The sequence below is a fragment of the Cucurbitaria berberidis genome, assembly GCF_010015615.1.
Source record: "Cucurbitaria berberidis CBS 394.84 unplaced genomic scaffold K460scaffold_5, whole genome shotgun sequence".
Classification (NCBI taxonomy): Eukaryota; Fungi; Ascomycota; class Dothideomycetes; order Pleosporales; family Cucurbitariaceae; genus Cucurbitaria; species Cucurbitaria berberidis.
The window spans coordinates 3,285,835-3,304,628 of record NW_024468939.1 but is presented as its reverse complement, the minus strand read 5'-3'; the positions used below and the strand labels follow the sequence as shown (position 1 = coordinate 3,304,628).

At 52.1% G+C, this 18,794-nt stretch overlaps 9 protein-coding genes across 9 annotated transcripts; 5 read left to right on the top strand and 4 right to left on the bottom strand.

Moving 5' to 3' along the window:
* Nucleotides 1-49: 49 nt before the first annotated feature.
* Nucleotides 50-2,345, top strand: K460DRAFT_370575 (autophagy related lipase Atg15). Its single transcript, XM_040934191.1, has one exon. It carries the CDS (start codon nt 116-118, stop codon nt 1,961-1,963), a length of 1,848 nt encoding a protein of 615 aa, XP_040785165.1. The 5' UTR covers nt 50-115; the 3' UTR covers nt 1,964-2,345.
* A 684-nt stretch (nt 2,346-3,029) lies between these two features.
* On the top strand, nt 3,030-4,446 carry K460DRAFT_359182 (uncharacterized protein; the record flags this gene model as incomplete). Its single annotated transcript, XM_040932178.1, has 3 exons — nt 3,030-3,113; nt 3,167-3,917; nt 3,980-4,446. The coding sequence occupies 3 exons, from the start codon at nt 3,030-3,032 to the stop codon at nt 4,444-4,446; spliced, it is 1,302 nt and encodes a 433-aa protein (XP_040785164.1).
* Nucleotides 4,447-5,761: 1,315 nt separating this feature from the next.
* Nucleotides 5,762-6,712, bottom strand: K460DRAFT_346623 (uncharacterized protein; the record flags this gene model as incomplete). Its single annotated transcript, XM_040931313.1, has 2 exons — nt 5,762-6,580; nt 6,629-6,712. 2 exons carry the CDS (start codon nt 6,710-6,712, stop codon nt 5,762-5,764), a joined length of 903 nt encoding a protein of 300 aa, XP_040785163.1.
* A 1,221-nt stretch (nt 6,713-7,933) lies between these two features.
* K460DRAFT_380413 (3-deoxy-7-phosphoheptulonate synthase) lies at nt 7,934-9,137 on the top strand (the record flags this gene model as incomplete). The annotated part of the gene is made up of 3 exons (XM_040935258.1): nt 7,934-7,970; nt 8,029-8,808; nt 8,863-9,137. 3 exons carry the CDS (start codon nt 7,934-7,936, stop codon nt 9,135-9,137), a joined length of 1,092 nt encoding a protein of 363 aa, XP_040785162.1.
* Nucleotides 9,138-9,338: 201 nt separating this feature from the next.
* K460DRAFT_294222 (uncharacterized protein) lies at nt 9,339-10,387 on the bottom strand (the record flags this gene model as incomplete). Its single annotated transcript, XM_040929479.1, has 2 exons — nt 9,339-10,186; nt 10,234-10,387. The coding sequence occupies 2 exons, from the start codon at nt 10,385-10,387 to the stop codon at nt 9,339-9,341; spliced, it is 1,002 nt and encodes a 333-aa protein (XP_040785161.1).
* A 1,652-nt stretch (nt 10,388-12,039) lies between these two features.
* On the top strand, nt 12,040-15,370 carry K460DRAFT_188942 (tyrosine-protein phosphatase non-receptor type 6). The gene is made up of 2 exons (XM_040927104.1): nt 12,040-14,167; nt 14,220-15,370. Exons 1-2 carry the CDS (start codon nt 12,383-12,385, stop codon nt 15,051-15,053), a joined length of 2,619 nt encoding a protein of 872 aa, XP_040785160.1. The 5' UTR covers nt 12,040-12,382; the 3' UTR covers nt 15,054-15,370.
* A 53-nt stretch (nt 15,371-15,423) lies between these two features.
* Nucleotides 15,424-16,600, bottom strand: K460DRAFT_398552 (Got1-domain-containing protein). The gene is made up of 5 exons (XM_040936205.1): nt 16,406-16,600; nt 16,296-16,322; nt 16,187-16,235; nt 16,110-16,125; nt 15,424-15,977 (listed from the first exon to the last, which is right to left on the bottom strand). The coding sequence occupies exons 1-5, from the start codon at nt 16,434-16,436 to the stop codon at nt 15,681-15,683; spliced, it is 420 nt and encodes a 139-aa protein (XP_040785159.1). The 5' UTR covers nt 16,437-16,600; the 3' UTR covers nt 15,424-15,680.
* A 734-nt stretch (nt 16,601-17,334) lies between these two features.
* K460DRAFT_293450 (uncharacterized protein) lies at nt 17,335-17,919 on the bottom strand (the record flags this gene model as incomplete). Its single annotated transcript, XM_040929418.1, has 1 exon — nt 17,335-17,919. The coding sequence occupies one exon, from the start codon at nt 17,917-17,919 to the stop codon at nt 17,335-17,337; it is 585 nt and encodes a 194-aa protein (XP_040785158.1).
* A 238-nt stretch (nt 17,920-18,157) lies between these two features.
* Nucleotides 18,158-18,602, top strand: K460DRAFT_409995 (uncharacterized protein; the record flags this gene model as incomplete). The annotated part of the gene is made up of 3 exons (XM_040937317.1): nt 18,158-18,334; nt 18,393-18,522; nt 18,574-18,602. The coding sequence occupies 3 exons, from the start codon at nt 18,158-18,160 to the stop codon at nt 18,600-18,602; spliced, it is 336 nt and encodes a 111-aa protein (XP_040785157.1).
* Nucleotides 18,603-18,794: the final 192 nt, after the last annotated feature.

Here is an 18,794-nt window from a genome sequence, read left to right as displayed (position 1 = left end):
TAGAGCCTCCCCACGACACGTGCAGCTGGGGTCAAGTGTAGCATGCGTCATTGATCCCCATTCACTTGAACGCACCTCGACGCTTCCTCATACCGTTTTCTTTGTAAACATATTCATGATGCGACGCCCACCTCTATGTACCTCTGCATCACGCGTGACCACATCCCTTTTGCTGTCGTTCCTTGCTGTGACAGGTAGCAACGCCATAGAGCTGCCTATTCTGCCTCCGCCACCGACAACACACAGCGCAGAAAAGGACTTTTCGCTGCGACACATCTTCCACCATGGCACGTACAAGTATCCACAGCTGCACCGACGGCTCGATGTGCCAGAGCAGGCAGCAGTATGGATGGCCGAGGACGGTGACAACACCCATCGCGAGCCCGTTCCTCGATTGCGCGTCAAGTCGCAGGCCATGAGTATCCAAAGACTTGCAGATAGAACCAAGGACACAATCAATGGCATACTAGACTGGGGGAGAACAAAAGGAAGGCCTGTGCAGCTGGCTGCCGAGGACTGGACCATCGATGAGATTCCAGGGCCAAATGTAACCGACAAGGAGACGGTACTAAGCTTCGCGCGCATGGCCTCGAACGCGTACATATTAGAGCCCAACACAGGCGAGTGGGAAGAAGTGGGCGGAGGCTTCAATTACACAGAAGACTTTGGCTGGGAATCAGATGGGTTACGAGGGCACATCTTCGCCGATACTGAGAATTCGACAATCGTCATAGGCTTGAAAGGCACTTCGCCCGCCATGTTCGACGGCTCAGAGACTACGACGAACGACAAGATCAACGACAACTTGTTCTTCAGCTGTTGCTGCGGACAGGGTGGGCAGTACCTGTGGCGACAAGTGTGCGACTGTCAAACATCAGCCTTCACTTGCAACTCTACCTGCCTCGTCACGGCGCTTCGCGAGAAGAATCGCTACTACTACGCTGCCCAAGATCTCTACCACAATGTCACGGCACTATATCCCGACGCTGAGGTCTGGATGGCAGGCCATTCTCTGGGTGGTGCTGTATCCTCCTTCCTCGCTCTGACTTTCGGGCTTCCTGCTGTGACGTTCGAAGCCGTCCCCGAAGCCATGCCAGCATCTCGCCTCGGCCTCCCAGTTCCCCCGGGCCACCAAATTGGCTCGCTTCAGAAACGCGAATTTACCGGTGGTTTCCACTTCGGGCATACAGCAGATCCAGTATATATGGGAACGTGTAACCAAGCTACCAGCGTATGCACGTTCGGCGGGTACGCCATGCAAAGCGTTTGCCACACAGGTCAAAAATGTGTATACGATACTGTCAAAGACTTGGGCTGGCGCGTGGGCATCGGCACACATAAGATTGTTGAAGTCATCCGCGATGTGATACTAAAGTACGATCAGCCTGCAAAGTGCGAGCCATATCTCAATTGTACCGACTGTTACACGTGGGAGTACTTCGAGAGCAATGGCACGGAGACAACAACCTCTTCATCGTCCAAACCCACATCAACATCGACCTCAAAGTCTACACGCACGCGAACGGAGACGTGTAAAACGCCAGGTTGGTGGGGATGTCTTGACGAATCCACCACTGGGACACATTCCAAGACAAAAACCACATCAACGTCATCAACGTCAACGTGCAAGACACCAGGCTGGTTCGGTTGCAAAGACGACACGGAGACATCCACAACCAAAGCATCCCACACTACCACCCCTGCACCAGTACCGACAGCAACGACGACTTCATCTACACCCACCTCCACCTCATCGTGCAAATACCCAGGCTGGTTCGGTGGATGTCTAGACGGAGATGATCCACCTTTGAAGACGAGGCCACACACACCGACGCCCACTGCCTCTGTCTCTACTACATCATGCACGTCTGAGGGATTCTTTGGCCTGATATGTTTTGACAAATCGAAGAAGCACAGAAAAACAAGTTCACAGCAGCCCATTACTGAGAGAATGGAGATGTAAACATATCCGTACTGGACGTTCGTTTTATGGAGTTGTAATTTAGAGTACCTTCACACTCGGAAATATGCGAGAAATTATCGATATCCAGGCGTTTGATTTGCAAAGGCGTTCCTCGGATGGTCATCGGAAGCGAAATCCTGTGAGCATAGCGTTTAGTTTGTACATAGCGTGGCATTCATTCTACTTCTATAAGAGAAACATCGATATATAATATACATTAACGGCACCTCTATATTGACTTTGAGCTAGGTCGAATTATCTTTAAATTGATACACAATTACTCCAAGTCGACTCTTTTTCTACATCCGCGCTCATTAAGATGGTTTGTACTTGTCCTCATTCATTGTGTCGGCTCGCGATATTCCACCTCAGCTATGATGCCCAAGTCCTTGTATAATCCTTCGAGACAGGCCTTCATGTTAAATTGTTCCCTCTGCAGTTCTTGCAAGGCCATGCGGACATGGCTAACACTGTACTCCTTGACAGCAATAAAAGACTGGTCTACCCCAAGAGACGTGAGGAGACTTTCCTTCTCGCTTGAAACCAAGGAACCAATGTCCAGCATACTTGGATATGAGCATTCTCGAACAGGGCTACAAGGCACACGTGATGACCAGGTACAATTCTGACTCGTGTTTGCATTCAGGTTTGGCTGTATTCAGACGCTCCCTCGAATAAGAACTTGCAAACTTGGCTGTGAAGCCGGTTTCTTAGTGAAGGATCAGGTCACGTGGCCATGTCTATATATAGTCTTTCTCAGTAGTATGTCCTGCCGATCACTCAATCAATCAGTCCTTCCCATAGGTGCTCATTTCAACAGCCTGTGGAATGAAAATTGGCAATTCAAGAAGTTCTGAGGGAACTGGTTTGTGGGCTTTAGACTTGGCCGTGGAGTGATAAATGTGAGCATAATTCTGTTTCTGTCAAGATAAGCACGTGTCACAGAATGATCCTGTCGCAATGCCCCGCATGCGTTGACGAACAACGACACGCTTTACAGCGCGTATTAAGCGTCCATTACACACGCTCTATAACGAACTCCTCACCCCAACAGTTCTACACCACTATGAGCCATAATCACGCAAACTTTGACGGGCGGTTGGAATTCATCCAGAGGCTGTTGCACCAACAGTTCAGCTGCGACGTACATGTACGGACTGCACATAATACTCATCGCCTGAAGCACTAACCTTATTGCCCAAGAATGCTAAGATCGATCCCATCCAATACGACCCAGACAGTCCATTCAAGTACAACAATTTCGTTTACCGCATCAGTCTGCCTTCGCCGCCGTTCACTACCTACAATGGCGGCAGCGATAGACCACGTCAGCCCGGCACCTCCCCTCTTCCAAAAGGCACAAAAGACTTCATCATGCGCCTCACTAATCCTGACGCCGAGGGGATGAATCAGCATACCAGAGTGGAAAATGAGGTTGCCATCATCTCTCTCGCTGCTGCTGCTCTCAGTGGCTTCCAACCACACGTAGTTCCTTTGGTGTATGGTTGGGGAAGTGCAGCTGCGCCATCGACACAAGGGTGGATCCTCCAGGAACTAATGCCTGGCACGCCGGTCGACGAAACCTTCGACAGCATGCCTTTTGACGAGAAGAAAGGGATTCTTGCGCAGATGGCCGCGTTCTTGAAGGCTTTGCAAGACTTCAAGCTTCCACACAGCATCCAACAGTACGGCGGAGTGACTTTTGACACGGCCGGTCAGATTGTGAGCACGACAATGACCAGCGTGGGCAGTGGACCTTGGCTGTCGTATGAGGACTACTTCACAGACCGACTCGAACGAGCTTTGCAAAAAACTGACAGCAACCCTTATATCAAGGGATGGCATGCAAATGACGTGAGGAAGCGCCTTGATGCCTTTGTTAAGAACGGCATCCCGGCCCAGTTCAAAGCCCTCGATTCCAAACATGAAAAGACTATTGTACATGCCGACTTCAGTAAGCGGTCTCTTCTTCTCTATAAAGTCCAAATTTACAAGACTAATACTGTTCGCTTGTAGCCCCAAACAATCTGCTCTACGATGCTGCTACCCAGCGCATTACAGCCTTAATCGACTACGATTTTGCATGCATACTGCACCCATCCTATGAATTCCTTCGCTCATTTAGCGGCGCTGGAGGCCAATTCCAAGGCTGGTCTGATATTGAATCCAGTGAGCAGACAGCTTTGCGAGATGCTAAGCTTCACGGCTTCCCCTCGCCACTGCCTGAAAACACCAAGGATGGGGTGAAATGGGATGTTGCCAAGGCTTGGGAGGATGAATTAGAGAGCATGGGTATACAGCGACCGAAAACCATGAAAGGGATTGAGAAGGTTGCAGATGTCGACGCTGTTCTTCGCTCAATTCTGCCGTGGCGCGTTACAAACTCGGACGTCTTGCGCCTACAGTCAGAGGCAGTGATACTGAAGTGCAGAGACGAGAATGAAGCTCAGTTGATAAAGCTACTAGATCATATAGGATTTTGAATCGTGGGATTGCAGGAGATGAGCATGGAACGGCAACAACTTGATAAATTATGGTTTTTCTCAACACCTATGAGGGCACTGTAAGCACTATCATGGCGAAGTCTTAACATTTAAGCAGCACACATGCCGGCCTTCTGAAAGCGTTTAAAAAAACCATCTGCTCCTCTAATCACAACAATAAGATTCTGATCTATAACTTTAAACTTGAGATCTCAGCTAGAAGTATCACAGCCGTCCATGTACGTACACAACTCCACAGGGTAAATACCAACATGACACAGAAAGCCTAATTCGACTTCTCTACCTACAGCGACCTAAAAAGACAGTCACCGACAACAAAAATGCCGGCCCCGCTGTTGGTCACGCAAACGGCACCCTCACCGGCTTCCGACTCTTCAATAAACTCTTCGACAACCTAATCCACAATGAGAACAAGAAGGAAGAGAAGAAAGAAGGTGCCAGTGCGGCCGAAGTAGCCCTCATAGTAGGCGCGAGCGTAGCCGTTACAGCAGCAGTTGCGGCGGGCTGATCCTACGACGCTGGAGGGTGTGAGGTTCTTGGAGTAGGTGGGGTTTACAGCTTAGTTAGTTCGACTTTGGGGTAGACTGGATCCAAGCAAGCACTTTCTAGACATGTGTGGTTTGGTCAAGATAGGTGAGTACTGTATATCTTGTTGGGTTAATGTAATCCACCATGCATCAAGACATGTCACTGTTAGGCGCGACCAGATCCGAATCTCCACCGTCCGTTAGCACGCACACTAGTCCCTTGTACACGAGGCTAGACCGGCGATATTTCGTTTCAAGATATCATTTAGTACCCTGTTTCGTTTCAACAACCTTGTTCCCACTCTAGTACATAGCATATGGCTGTTTCAGCTAGATGGGCTGGTCAGGTAATATCATGATTGTAGAAGTAATGAACAACAAAAGTATCTGAGGTGTGGAATCATGAAATGCGGAAATAATAATAGAAACTATCGGATAGATGCGCAATGCAGTAGTAATGCAGTATATCATTTACGCCGCGAGAAACAAGACATGCAGTTTGGCCAATAACAATAACCCGCTGAAAAGACATGAATGCTTGTATGTTGTCGTAATATCGCTTGAACGCTCGGCAAGGAAAGACCCCAGTTCCAAGTATGCGTAGTGTGCCGTGAATTCTAAAGTACGAAAAATGCCTCCATGCATTACCCATTCATGCTACGTTGTCGTGATAAAACCACCGCCCGGACATCCAAAACCTGTGGATGGAGAAGAATCACCGGATTGTGGTGCGATACAGAAAAGCCTTCTTCGATTGGCAAAGGCGGTCAAGGCAAGAAATGCGAGTAATGCCCTGGTACCCGCTGTCTGCACTTGTCGCAATCCTCTCGGTAGCCCATGCTGAAGCGCCCCATGCCAGTCAAAGCACCACTTCGTTTCCTACCCCGAGGTGTAGGCGGTAAGGTTAGGGTTGTTGGGGGTATTTCCGTCTCCATCTGGTCAGCGTTTGCATGCGAGAAACTAAGTCGCGATAGTTGCGATTGTGTGAGCGCGGTCGGTGTATCCGGTATATCCTCGTCCTCTGATATTGGCGACGGTATGCGCCTGCTTCGGTCATCGTCCATCTCTTGCCTGTTTCCATGTCGTGCAGGCGGCGCTTGCATTGACAGCGCACTCAGACTGCCATTACTTGTGTTCATGCCACCCGCGGAGCCACTTGTTGGATATCCCAGCCCGTGCATTCCTCCTCGCTTGAACGTTGGATATATGGGTGTTGGTACTCGTCCGGTGTTGGCGGCGTCTGACTCGAATAAGGAAGGCTTTAGCATTGCGGGGCGCATGAAAACACTTCCAACGGTACTGAACGCGGGCGACTCTGGCGGCTGGCTGCGAACATCGACATCGTCTTCCATATCCATATCGTAGTCCATCGTATTCGATTCAAAGGACTGCAAATCACGGCCACAGGTGATAGACTCTGGAGAATTGGCCCCTCCATATTCTGATTGTGCCGGCGTCATTGCTTCTATATCCGTGACTATCCTGGGCGGCGATGGTGTCATAGAGGGTTTGTGAGGTAGATTCGTCGGCGTCGGGTAGCGTCTGTGACTATAATTGATGTGCTCATTGGACCACGGGCGAGATTTCTGGGTGAGCAATTAGCCCTTGTTCTTCAAGTCATACAGATTGTGTACCTTGAGGTCACGACTATGAGCATCGTCCGAGTCGGAATCGTCGTCCCTGCCCCGCTTCCTGTTCATCGTCTGAAACGTGAACATGGTGGTTGTATGTAACGAGTGGATTTATATAGTCGCAACACGATCAACGCGTTGGTGAAGCGGAGGGACAGGATTCCAGAAACAGGCAGAAGGATCAAAGACTGCAGTGATGGGTGTCCGAGATCGTGGTAGAATTGCCAGGTGCATATGTTTGGAAGCAGGAGGCGAGGAGGTTCATTTATCAGGGGCAAGTTGCGGTAGGCGTTTCGGATCAAGGTTGCATCAAATCCACCCTGGCAAGGAAGAGTGGCGCCTCTAATGCTTGATCGCCAGGTGATCCTGTGGGGATAGGTCCCCTCTGTCGTTGCGCAGTTGAAAGACCTTTGCCTGCAACCGGAGCCTTTAGTGACGCGCAAACGATGGTGTGGGGAAGTGAAGCCGCGGCCCCGGCACACAAAGCAGGTTATAAGTAAGCTCGAGTGGACAGCCACCACATCATGTGACCCGCGCTGAGCTGCACAGTCAAGGAGACGTGAAAAGTTTGTACCCTATCATCAGTAGTAGCCGCAGGAGGCGAGCTTTGTGAAGCTGCGAGGGAGCTGAGGTAGCATAGCATGCTTCTCAGCTGGCAAGGTGGCATCTACAAGCGTCGGAGGGAGCTGAGGAACAATATGCAGCCGCAGCGTACTGCTACATTGCATGCATGAAATTCATCCTGGCCTCAGGAAACAAGATGAGCAGACCAAAGTATAGAGTCAACTATAAAGTCAGCCAACAGGAGCAGAGGAATTGTCGGTGGTGAGCATTGGTCGACTTGGCGCTGCGGGCGCTGTGGAATCGCCGTGGACTAGGCGCTATCGATAACCAAGACTCCCCAGCCGCACTTGAAATAATTTCAGTGGCGTCTATGACTCTTGTAACGTGAATAGGAACTATACCCTTTGCTAGCCCTTCACCTTACTTCCGAACTCGGCCTTGCAGCTGCACATTCCTACAAAACACCCTGGAGGAATCGCAGCAATTGACTAGCCAGCTCTCCACACCCAATTGACGCAACACGTCAAGAACTGCCCCTCACCGCTGCAACTCGACACCACATTGGCCCCCTGTACAGCCCAGCCTGTAAGATTGACCGCAGTGACAGTCGCTTGAGCATCGTACGTTGAATCCACAAAGGACTACGACCCTTTGAGTCGGTAGGGCGTGTGCTGATACAAAGATATAAAGACACCATACCCCGCTACAGCCATGGCATCATCAGACCCGAAGACGCACGCCGACATGCCCTCCCAGGATTCTTCAAACGACGATGTGCGCGGTACATATCCTCACCTAGCACCCCGTCTCCAGGCTCATGTGCTAATGCCAATGTCTAGTCACCGGCTACGACCCGCTGATCCCACCGGCCCTCCTCGCTGCCGAACTTCCCATCCCACCACACGCCGAGAAGACCATTGTGCAGGGCCGCAAAGACGCTGCCAGAATCATCAAACAGCAAGATGACCGTCTCCTGGTCATGGTCGGACCCTGCTCCCTCCACGACCCCGAGCAGGCCGTCGAATACTGCCAGCGGCTGAAGACGCTCGCCGACAAGCTCCAAGACAATCTCTGTATCATTATGCGCGCCTACCTCGAGAAACCACGCACAACGGTTGGCTGGAAGGGCCTGATCAACGACCCGGACATGGACGAGAGCTTCCAGATTAACAAGGGTCTCCGCGTGTCCCGCAAGTTGTTCGTCGACCTTACGTCTTCTGGCATGCCCATTGCCTCTGAGATGCTCGACACCATTTCTCCTCAGTTCCTTGCCGACCTGATCTCTCTCGGCGCGATTGGTGCACGCACAACCGAGTCTCAATTGCACCGTGAACTCGCATCTGGGCTGTCTTTCCCTATTGGCTTCAAGAACGGCACCGATGGAGGTTTGACCGTGGCGGTAGATGCCATTGGCGCTGCGGCTGCGAAGCACCACTTCCTGGGTGTGACAAAGCAGGGACTGGCAGCCATCACCCGAACAGCCGGCAACGAGCACTGCTTCGTTATTCTGCGCGGTGGCACCAAGGGTACAAACTTCGACAAGGACAGCATCAAGGCTGCCCGGGAAGCGTTGAGGAAGAAGGGCCAAGCGGAGGTCATGATGGTCGACTGCTCACACGGTACGTTCTGGAATTCGTAACTAGAAAAGCGTACGCGTACTGATACCCCACTAGGCAACTCGAATAAGGACCACCGAAACCAGCCTATCGTCGCCAAGGACATTGCTGACCAGATCCGCAACGGCGAGACTGGCATCGTCGGCGTCATGATCGAGTCTAATATCAACGAGGGCAGCCAAAAGGTCCCGCCCGAGGGCCCCAAGGGCCTGAAGAGGGGTGTCTCCATCACCGACGCTTGTATTGGCTGGGACAGCACCGTCGCTGTTCTCGAGGATCTTGCCTCTGCTGTTGCGGAGAGGAGATCGAACAAGACCAACGGCGCGCAGTAAATGCATGTTGTGGGGTCGAGTTTCGAGTTTGGATTTTGTATATAGGTAGTGGTTTATTTTGGGAGATGTGGAAAAAGTTTACATGGGAAATTAGGGAGGGGGGAAAGGTTACGGCTTTGAGTTTGCGTCACTTTTACGAATATCCTTGAAATCATGAATGTTATGGCACATCTCCGCTTCGTAAATTAATGTTCTATCTCGTTACGTCGTCTCTGAGTCCTCGTCTTCATCCCTCTGGACCTGGGTACTCCTTCTGTTCCCGCCCGTACTGCTCCTCCCACCCGCCCTATCCGCCCTCTCTCCTACATAAACATCGCCCGTACACTCCGTCTCGCACTTGGGGCACTTTCTCTGTTCCCTCGCGCGGCCCCTGTAGTACGAATTCGCACATGCATCATGCCAGCGCACGCCACACTCCCTATTACTACACCGTATGCCATATGTGACGAGCTCCCTGCAGCCCTCGCAGTCTCGTATCCGAATTCTTTCCACGCCATCTTCCGCGTCGTCTGCGTCCTCGTTGTACGTTTCTTTCAGGTAGGCGCCGAGTTCCATGAGGCCGCGGGGCGCGAGGGAGTAGTAGCCTGCGCTCGACTGTTGGAAGAAGGACTCGTTTACCAGCGTGTCGAGGACGTCGTCGGCTTCTTGGATGGAAATGCCCGCGTCGGCCGCGACTTGCGATGTCTCGCCGTCTTCGGTGTTGCCGGTACCGTTGGCTTGTGATTGCCGGTTGCGCCGCGGGCGGGCGAGCTGGGATGCTTCTGTGTGTTTCAAGGCCATGGTTTCGCGATTGTGGGTGTTGTTTGTCTCGAACATGGCGTCTAGCAGGCGCCGTATGTATGCGATTTCACTGGCGGAGAACTTGGTTGCCAGCTGGGTGAGCGAGTCAGATGTCTTGTTCACAAAGGCGTAGGTCGGCAGTTTCGTATGTTGGTCGCGTATCGAGCGTATTTCGAAGTCGTAGGGCTCGATTTTCGCGTTGATGGTCTGGACTGTGTTGGTGATTTGCGGTTGCGTAATGTCGCCTTCTGTCCATGGCCGGTCGGGGTCTGGAGGATTGTTAGGATATAATGCAGTTTTAGAGAGACAGGCATACTGTGTGCAGTCATTACGTAGGCTAGAATGGGTTTCATTTCATCTACTGTCAGGACGCTGTGCGTTTTGAAGGCCTGTAGAAATGCGCGGTGGATCCACGTATAGCCTTCGTCTGGCGATACGGCACGAACGACGGGCGACTCGTCGCGCGACATTGTGAATGTAATAAACCTCGGGAATTGGAGGGCAAGGAGGTGTGGGTAGAAAGTGGTAGCGTTGTGCAGTTTTGAAGATGTGCATCGCGAACGCGGGGAAATTCAGAAACGCGACAGCGCGTAAGCACGTGAACTCACTCCGCCCTCAGCCGTATCTTTGATCTGTCGAACACACTCACGTCTTTTCAAGCATTTGGGCTGTCCAGCACGCTAGCTAATGTCTGACAGTGACGAGAACTGACCCACGCCTTCACCCCTTGTTTGACATCTGCCTCGTTATGTGGCTCTTCTCACCTTTGAACGCTTCTTCACGAGCACTCCACCCAAATCTCAACATGACCCTACACTACTCAGGGTGGAACTAGTCTAGTTCAACTCAACTTGGAGCGCTCTAGTCAGAGAGCACTGCTTGCCTATACTCGTGGAAACTAGAGCGGATGAAGATACCTCGTCACTTCAGGCATGGCTCTTCCACATGCATCGTTACGTGGAGCTGTCAGAATGGAAGACATCACCACTAACTGCGCTGTATCTGCACATGACATGGCGAAGGCTAGACGGACACGTGCACGGTACAGACGGTTCACTCACGCGGGGGCATGCCGCTACAACGTTTGGAAGAGATGGAGAGCTAAAGAGTCATTCGACCTCTTGGCGACTGATACTTCTGGATCTCGAATGGATGTGCAGTGGTTGAGTTGGCGGGCCAATACCGGGCGAACTTGATAGGCAGCACACGACAGCAGGGGCAGTGACCGCGGAGTTGTTTTGAACCGAGGAGGATACTGGCGAGCCTCGACCTGTATTCTTTCGTCTATCCCCTCTTCGCAAGAGACTAATGGCGACCTTGATCGTCGCATGCAGACATGGTCCAATGCCGATCAAAGAGGGTCCAGCGTCAGCGGTTTCGGGCTTGCTCTCGGACGGAAAGGAGACACCAAGTTTGACGCCGGGACAAACTGTCTCCCTCGGTCAGCTGGTCGCACGCGAGCCTTTGAGAAGAATGACAGCTGACAAGCAAGGTAACTTTGGAGTGATGGCAAATCGAACCCCGTGCTGGCTCGGTAAGCAAATCAATGTCGCAATCGACAGATAGGACAGGACAGGACAGGACAGGACAACAGGCGACGAGATAGCGCAGCAGCAGCACCAGCTTGCCAGGCGGCTGCCAGGGGCAAGGGCAATTCCGAACCGGCGCCGCGATTGACAGGCCCAGACCAGGGCGTCTCACACACACCTGCACACTGAACAGTACCGCTGCCCAGCCTTTCCCTGGCTTGGAAACGGGCGTCGCGCTGCTTTTCATCATACCTGGCGATCCCTCCTGTGCCCCCCCGATCTCTCATATCCAGCTCGATCCACCGTCCTTCGTCTGCTTCGTTTCCGCTGCCCTCCCGCGGTCCCTGACGCTCCGCCGTCTCTCTCCGCCTCTTTGCTTGGATCCAACTCAGCCCTATTTGCCTGTCTCGTTGATCACGGGATTATTAGCCATTGTTGGCCCTCTTTTTACCTGATTTTCATGGACCCTGAGTCCCTGCGTCTTTAGCGAATACATCATCATACACCACGCTTTGGGCGACGCCCCCAAGACACCCACACAGCCAGGTGTCGCAGTCGACCCGGGTACAGCCAGCGCCGCTGTTCAGTCAACTTCGCCTCAAACATTCATCAAGGCTGACTCGTTTCGACAAGTGCGTGCTGCGTCGAGGATTGTGGCTTCGCATTCCGAGGTGCTCCCATCGCCGCTTTGCCCATTCGCCCAGAGTGGTGCGGTGATGTCATACGTTCAACCACTTCCTTTGAACCCAACCGCAGCTTCCAGACCCTAGCACTTCACGCATCCCCCAGCGTCCCACACCCCCCCCCCCTTCACCACCACGCCGCGGACCGCCCCATATTCCATGTACCTATCTCCTACTATTTCCCCTACCCTTCTACCCTACCCACACCCACGCTTCACTAGTTGACGCGTGTGAGCGCCATTCACGACTTTTTATGTCGACTCCTGCCATCTCACCGCGACCTCGAGGCTCGTCGCACTCGCACACGTCTGCCCGCCCGAGATCGACACAGCCCATGACGAGGCCAAGTACCTCACTACATCCAGCTGGGCCCCCCGCTGCCCTCACCCCCCGCATGAACGGGGTAGCGAAGACACCGAGCCATGTTGTCTCGCAAAAGTCAAAGGAACCTGGAATGCCTTCCCCCAATTACTTTGGCCTGACGATCAACTCGGCTGCAGATCACTTTTCTTCCAGTGCCGCACAGCACATCCGCGGCAACTGGAGTCCACCGACGTCGAATGTGCGCTCCACGGCTGCTGCCTCTCCTCGCATACTACCCGTAGAGCATAACCCCGAGTTCGAGCAGTTCAGGAAACAGTCGGAGAACAATAGGTCGTTTGCGTTGGGGAGCTTCGACTTTGCATCAGCAGGCTCGGGAGCGTCTGCAAAGAGCCCCTTCTTCAGCAACTTCAAGACGCCGCTGTCACCTCAATCCATGACACCGCCATCAGCCCCCAGCGGTGAGAAACATGATGCAAAGGAAGACCATGAAGCCCAGCCCAAGCCACGTTCTCCGAAGCGAATGCTCTCCTCCGAGTCTACCTTGTTTCCTGACCGACCGCGACGCAATTCTCCCGCAAGCTTCGAAGGTCATGGCCGTACCGATGCCATAGCAGAGTTTGCCGAAGATCGAATTCCACGGCCATCACTACCTACCAATAAGCCTCCTCACATCCAATTAGCAAGTCATCGCGCAGAAACATTACCGGCAAACATAGGCGATGAGACAGCGACGGACGGACCAACCATGGCCACGGCCCAGCACATTGTCAATATATTAGAATCCGCGGTAGAAGAAGTCCTCCTCCTGGACCTCCGCGTCTCGACGCAGTATGCAAAGAGTCGCATAGCAGGCGCCCTGAGCTTGTGCATACCCACCACGTTGCTCAAACGGGCTTCATTCAACTCTCAGAAACTGGCAGAGACGTTCAAAGATGACGAGCAAAGAGAGATGTTTGAACGATGGAGGAGTAGTAAATACATCATAGTGTATGACTCTAGTTCTTCGCAACTCAAGGATGCCGCAACCTGCATCAATACGCTCAAGAAGTTCACCAACGAAGGCTGGTCAGGTGGGACCTTCATAATCCGCGGCGGCTTCCAGGAATTCTCCAGGATATTCCCTGCGTGGATAAGGCAGGGAAGCTCTCATAGCCCAACGTCGTCTGCCACAGCTGGCCTTCGGCTCGATTCTGGCCTTCCTTCAGTTGCTCCAGTCATTGGCGGCTGTCCCATGCCCGCTACGCAGAGCGCTGCAAACCCCTTCTTTGGCAACATTCGGCAGAACATGGATCTCATTGGCGGCGTTGGACAGATGCCCGTCAAGCAGCCAGCAGACATGACTCAGTCAGCCAGGGAGGAGCTTCCCCACTGGCTTCAGAAAGCTTCAGAAGAGAAGGACAACGGTCGGACCGTCTCCGACAAGTTCTTGCATATCGAAAAGCGAGAACAGAAGCGCATGCAGGAAGCGCTATCGGGCAAGGTCATCTACGGTACTCCCACTGGGTTAGGTACGGCGAAGCAAATACAGATTGCTGGCATTGAAAAGGGATCAAAGAACCGCTACAATAACATCTGGCCCTACGAGCATTCGCGCGTCAAAATTGAGGGACTCACCGACGGAAGCTGCGATTACGTCAACGCCAACCATGTCCAAGCCGCATACTCCAACAAGCGTTATATTGCTACGCAGGGGCCAATACCGGCCACCTTCAAGGTACAAACAATATATTCCACCTTTCTCTTGAATAATAGCTAACCTTATACAGGACTTTTGGAATGTTGTGTGGCAGCAGGATGTGCGGGTGATTGTCATGCTTACGGCCGAGCAAGAAGGGGGTCAAGTCAAAGCACACAACTACTGGTCAGACAAGCGATATGGTCCTCTACACCTGAACCAGCTAGGTGAACGAAGAGCATCTCTCGAGCCCTCCAAGATTCACAAACGTCGAGAGCAGTCAAGGCCATCACTGGGTCAGCGAAGGTCAACGAATCCATCCAGGCCCGCCAATTTCACCAAAGAAGCAACTGCCGGATCCCCTAATCAGGAGCAACCCTACGTCATTGTCCGCAAGTTCACTCTATCGAATGACGATGAGCCGTTCGCCCGGATGCGAGAGATCACACAACTGCAATACTCCAATTGGCCTGACTTTGGCGCTCCAGCACATCCTACTCATCTTCTCGGTCTTATCGAGCAATGCGATGCAGTAGTCCGCTCGGTGAACGGCAGCTCGATATCTCAACCTGAGCCTGCCAATAGTCGTCCAATCATTGTGCACTGTTCTGCCGGGTGTGGTCGTACAGGCACTTTCTGCACCGTTGATTCCGTCCTCGACATGCTCAAGCGACAGCGACAGGCAAGGCAGGAAAGACACGGTACCCCCATGGAAGTCGACGAAGAGAAGACGAAGAAGAACAAGAACAAAAACGAGCGCGAAGAGGGCAGCTGGGTCATGGATGAGGATGTTGACCTGATTGCGAAGACGGTTGAAGACTTCAGACTACAGCGCTTAAGTATGGTGCAGAGTCTAAGGCAGTTCGTCCTGTGTTACGAGAGTGTGATGGAGTGGCTGGTTGAGCAGCACCCTAGGTCGGCGTAGGCGCAGACACATGGGGCAACCTTCGATGGCACTATTGTCCCCTCGATAGCCATCTGGTCTAAGATGGATGAGAATGGGTATGCCGATTACGAGAATGACGATACGAACAGGGTCAGGGACTGGGTGCAGCATTATCATCATTGAGGTGGCACATCGGGAGGCGTTTTGCATTGCTTTTTATTAGAGTATACAGAGCACGCATTGGGATAGGTTCGGCGACATTGGACAGGGCGTTAAGCTGCATGCACATCACCGTCTTCTTTTCATCAATCGAACCTTTTGTCTATCCAGCCCAATACGAATGTGACTTGAAAGAGTGCAGAGTCGAAAGTAAATTAGATGATGAGGAAAGAAACGACGGGAAGAGTGAGTTTGTTAACGTAGATTGTGAATATTCAAGCCTGTTGATATACGTATACAGAGTTCCTCAACGCCTTGGTATGCTGCGAAACGTTTCTCGGTCTGCTTCTTCTTCGTCGAAAGAAACAAAGCCCGTTCGCCATGTGCCTGCGCCAAAGTTATGATACAAATCCCCTCGTCTTGACGTTTCGTTTCTTCAGCACTTTCATTCCTCATTCCCACCCCAACTCCAACGCCAACCCTTTCTCACACTCTCTCTCTCACACATCACACGGGCAAATCAGCATTCCGCCGCGCACCACTAATCGCCTCCAGCCCGCGCGCAATGTACGGTCCAATAACAGGTATATTCCCCACGAAGCCCGCAATCGTAGCAAAGAAGTCGCCAAACAGGACGAGGATGCCGTACATTTCCACGACGAAGCCGATGAAAGCCCAGCGCATGAGGATCAGGGTTATGCCTGCGGTGAAGGCGAGTGTGCCCTTCCATTTCTGCTTGCGCGCGAAGAAGGCGATTGTTTTTGTTGTGCCGATGATGAGGGTTAGGCCGATTATGAAGAGGATCTATAGAGGATGGTGCGTTAGGGTGGGGATATTTTTTTAACATGTAGTGAGGGGTTGTGGTTTATCGGTAGGTAGGTAGGTAGGAGTGCGGATGGAGATGGAGGGGTGTTTGCGGGTGAGGGGGGCGCGTACATTTCCCATTGCTAACCTACAATCCACGTTGTTAGTAGATTATCCAGGCGCATATCGCAGAGAGAAAGCAGACGTACATTGCGCGATCAAAAAACATCATCACGCCGCCCATGAGAAAGAGTCCGCCTGTTCATTCTTTGTCAATCTGCCAGTCTACGCATTCGTGGTCGAGGGGCGCGTACCTACCCCCTGAGCAGAAGGCGACGCCAATCTCTATTCCAAACGTCAGTAACTTTTCATTCCTCGTCTGCGACTCTCGCCAACTCCATCTCCAAGGTATGCGCAGCGCAACGTACTCTGGGTATCTGACAGCCACATTGTAGGCATCTTGAATGAGTTGCGACGATTGCTCGTCGATTGGAAGTAGAGTACGACGGGGGTGAGAAGCGCAAGAGAAAGTAGAAGAGTAAGGGCTGCTGCCTGGTCAGAAGAGATCTGGCATCAAGTGGTAATCGTGGGCTCCTAAACTTTTTTGTCTCGTGTCCCCTTCGCGGAGAGCCGTTGGGGAAGACGCGGCGGCGCGCTGCATGATCGGCCCGACACGGATCCCTGTCTAGCGCGGTGGTGAGTTGATAGGCAGATTTTTGAGCTTCGATATGCCTTCTCCTCCACTCTATCATCACTACACACGGATAACTTTGAGAGCAATCTCACGTGCAGATTGCTAGGAGCGAGATGTTTGAAGCAATTGATGTATTGTTTTCATTACACTCCGCCAGGTTCATACAATAGTTTAGATGAATACAAAAGCGCCCAGACAACAGCATGCTTCTACGCTGCTGTAACTAGGAACCCTCCCTCGAGATCCTGGTATACCGTCATGGGCGCAGAACAATACAGGATCACGATTAAGCCGGAGCGCCTTCTTGAGCCATGCGTCGAAAGGCGCATGGTGGGTGGAAGGTGCTTGACTTTGATGGTCATACATATCTTGTCCAAGCCCAAAGCCAATCATGGATGCAATATCCCTTTCCCAGCGCACTCCTACATGCCGAAGCCGAAGGGGAGTTTACTTGAGCTGTATTGAATGCCACCTGGTCGGGCTGGAAGACGTATAGCGCTCTCCGTGAGTTTCTCGTCCCTGTCAATTCTATAGTTGTGGTTTAGCGGTAGAAAGGTAATAGCATAATCTTGAAGAAGTGCATACTGTCGTTGCGCTCTTTGATGAGCAGCCTCGGAAGAAATCCAGAGACTGTTCACGGAGAGCGCAAGACAAGTACACAACTCACTTCAGGATGGTATGCGCCCCTCTTGCCGCCAGGTAGCCCTCGTACACATTCTGCGGCATCGTCCTGATGCTCCCAAACACCTCCTTGTTGTGATATCTCAACCTTGTCTTCGGATCTGTATACGGCGCAGGTAGACCGGTGATATCGCAGTACTTCTTCTGGCTGCTCGGGTGGAAGCTCGGTGCCGATTCGATGTTCGTGTACGTAGGCGCGGGTCCCGATCCATTCCCTGCTGCCGCCGCCGCTGCTCTGCCGTTCTTCTCCAGGACCAACGTGCTCAGACTTTGGGCTGCTTGCGCAATGTTTGGCGGCCGGCCCACGTTGCCGGCCGGTGTGACGTTGCCCGTCATGCCTTCTGAGGGTGGCACCACGGGTGTGGAGATACCGCTGTTGTTCTGTGTAGCCATCACGGAAGCTTCTTTGCGCGAAGCTTCACCAAGAATCTGCTTCAAGTTCTTGTTGCGGCGCTGCGGTGGCTTCCAGTGTGGGTTGCGGAAGGGTTTTGAGACGGCGTGTATGTCGAGCTTATCGAGGAGCGCTTGGTGTGTCTTCTCGTCCGAGGCGGCTGTTAAGGGCGCCATGATGAATGTTTACTTGATGATGAAGCTCGCGAAAGCAGCCGTGTACGAGCTCGGTATTTATAGATTTGTTTGTAATAGTAAGAGACGAGGATTCGGGTACTTGGGTATATATCGTAGATAATGAACAAGTGCTGGCGTGGATTGGAACTTGCCTTCCAAGGTCGAGAGGTGGGATCTTGCGGAGGTGGAGCTCTCCCGGACCATAGTTCACTAAATCTTGGCCCTGCTAACTGCTTTGATGGCCACGCAGACGAACCAAACACGCTCGATAAATAAACACCACATTCTCAAACGCAAGCATGGTAGGATACACAGGAACCTTGTGCAAAAAAGACGCGTAAATCTGACTTTACTGCAGGAGAGTCCGCACGAACATCAACAGAGCCTTCTGCTCTCCCGCATCATTGTCAACGTTGTCCGTTGTAACCACGGAACACAGCTTAAGTGGCCTAGACGAACTAACCAAGTAGCAGGAGAAACTCAACGAGGCGATCATGATGCTGAACAAGAATTTACAAGAGATCAATATCCAAAATATGGACACCGAGCTCGTGGCGCAAATGTTCAAGAACTATCAATCGAATGTCCTCTTCCACCTCGAAGGTATGCTTCACAATCACGTCTGTTATAGAGATGAATACTGATCATCACTAGCCACGAATGGTTTGAAAGATCCAGCGTAAAGATGGGCGCCGTAAGCGTGTAGGAGGGAATTAGGCACCATGAAATTAGCTACGATACCCAGAAGCAATGAGATATAATTCTCACGCTTTCGTCATGTGAACGTATGCGTGCGGAGACAATACAATGAAACTCTTTATTACTGGAATTTTCTATCATGGCTGATAGAAACGGCTTGATGCCACTGGATCAAC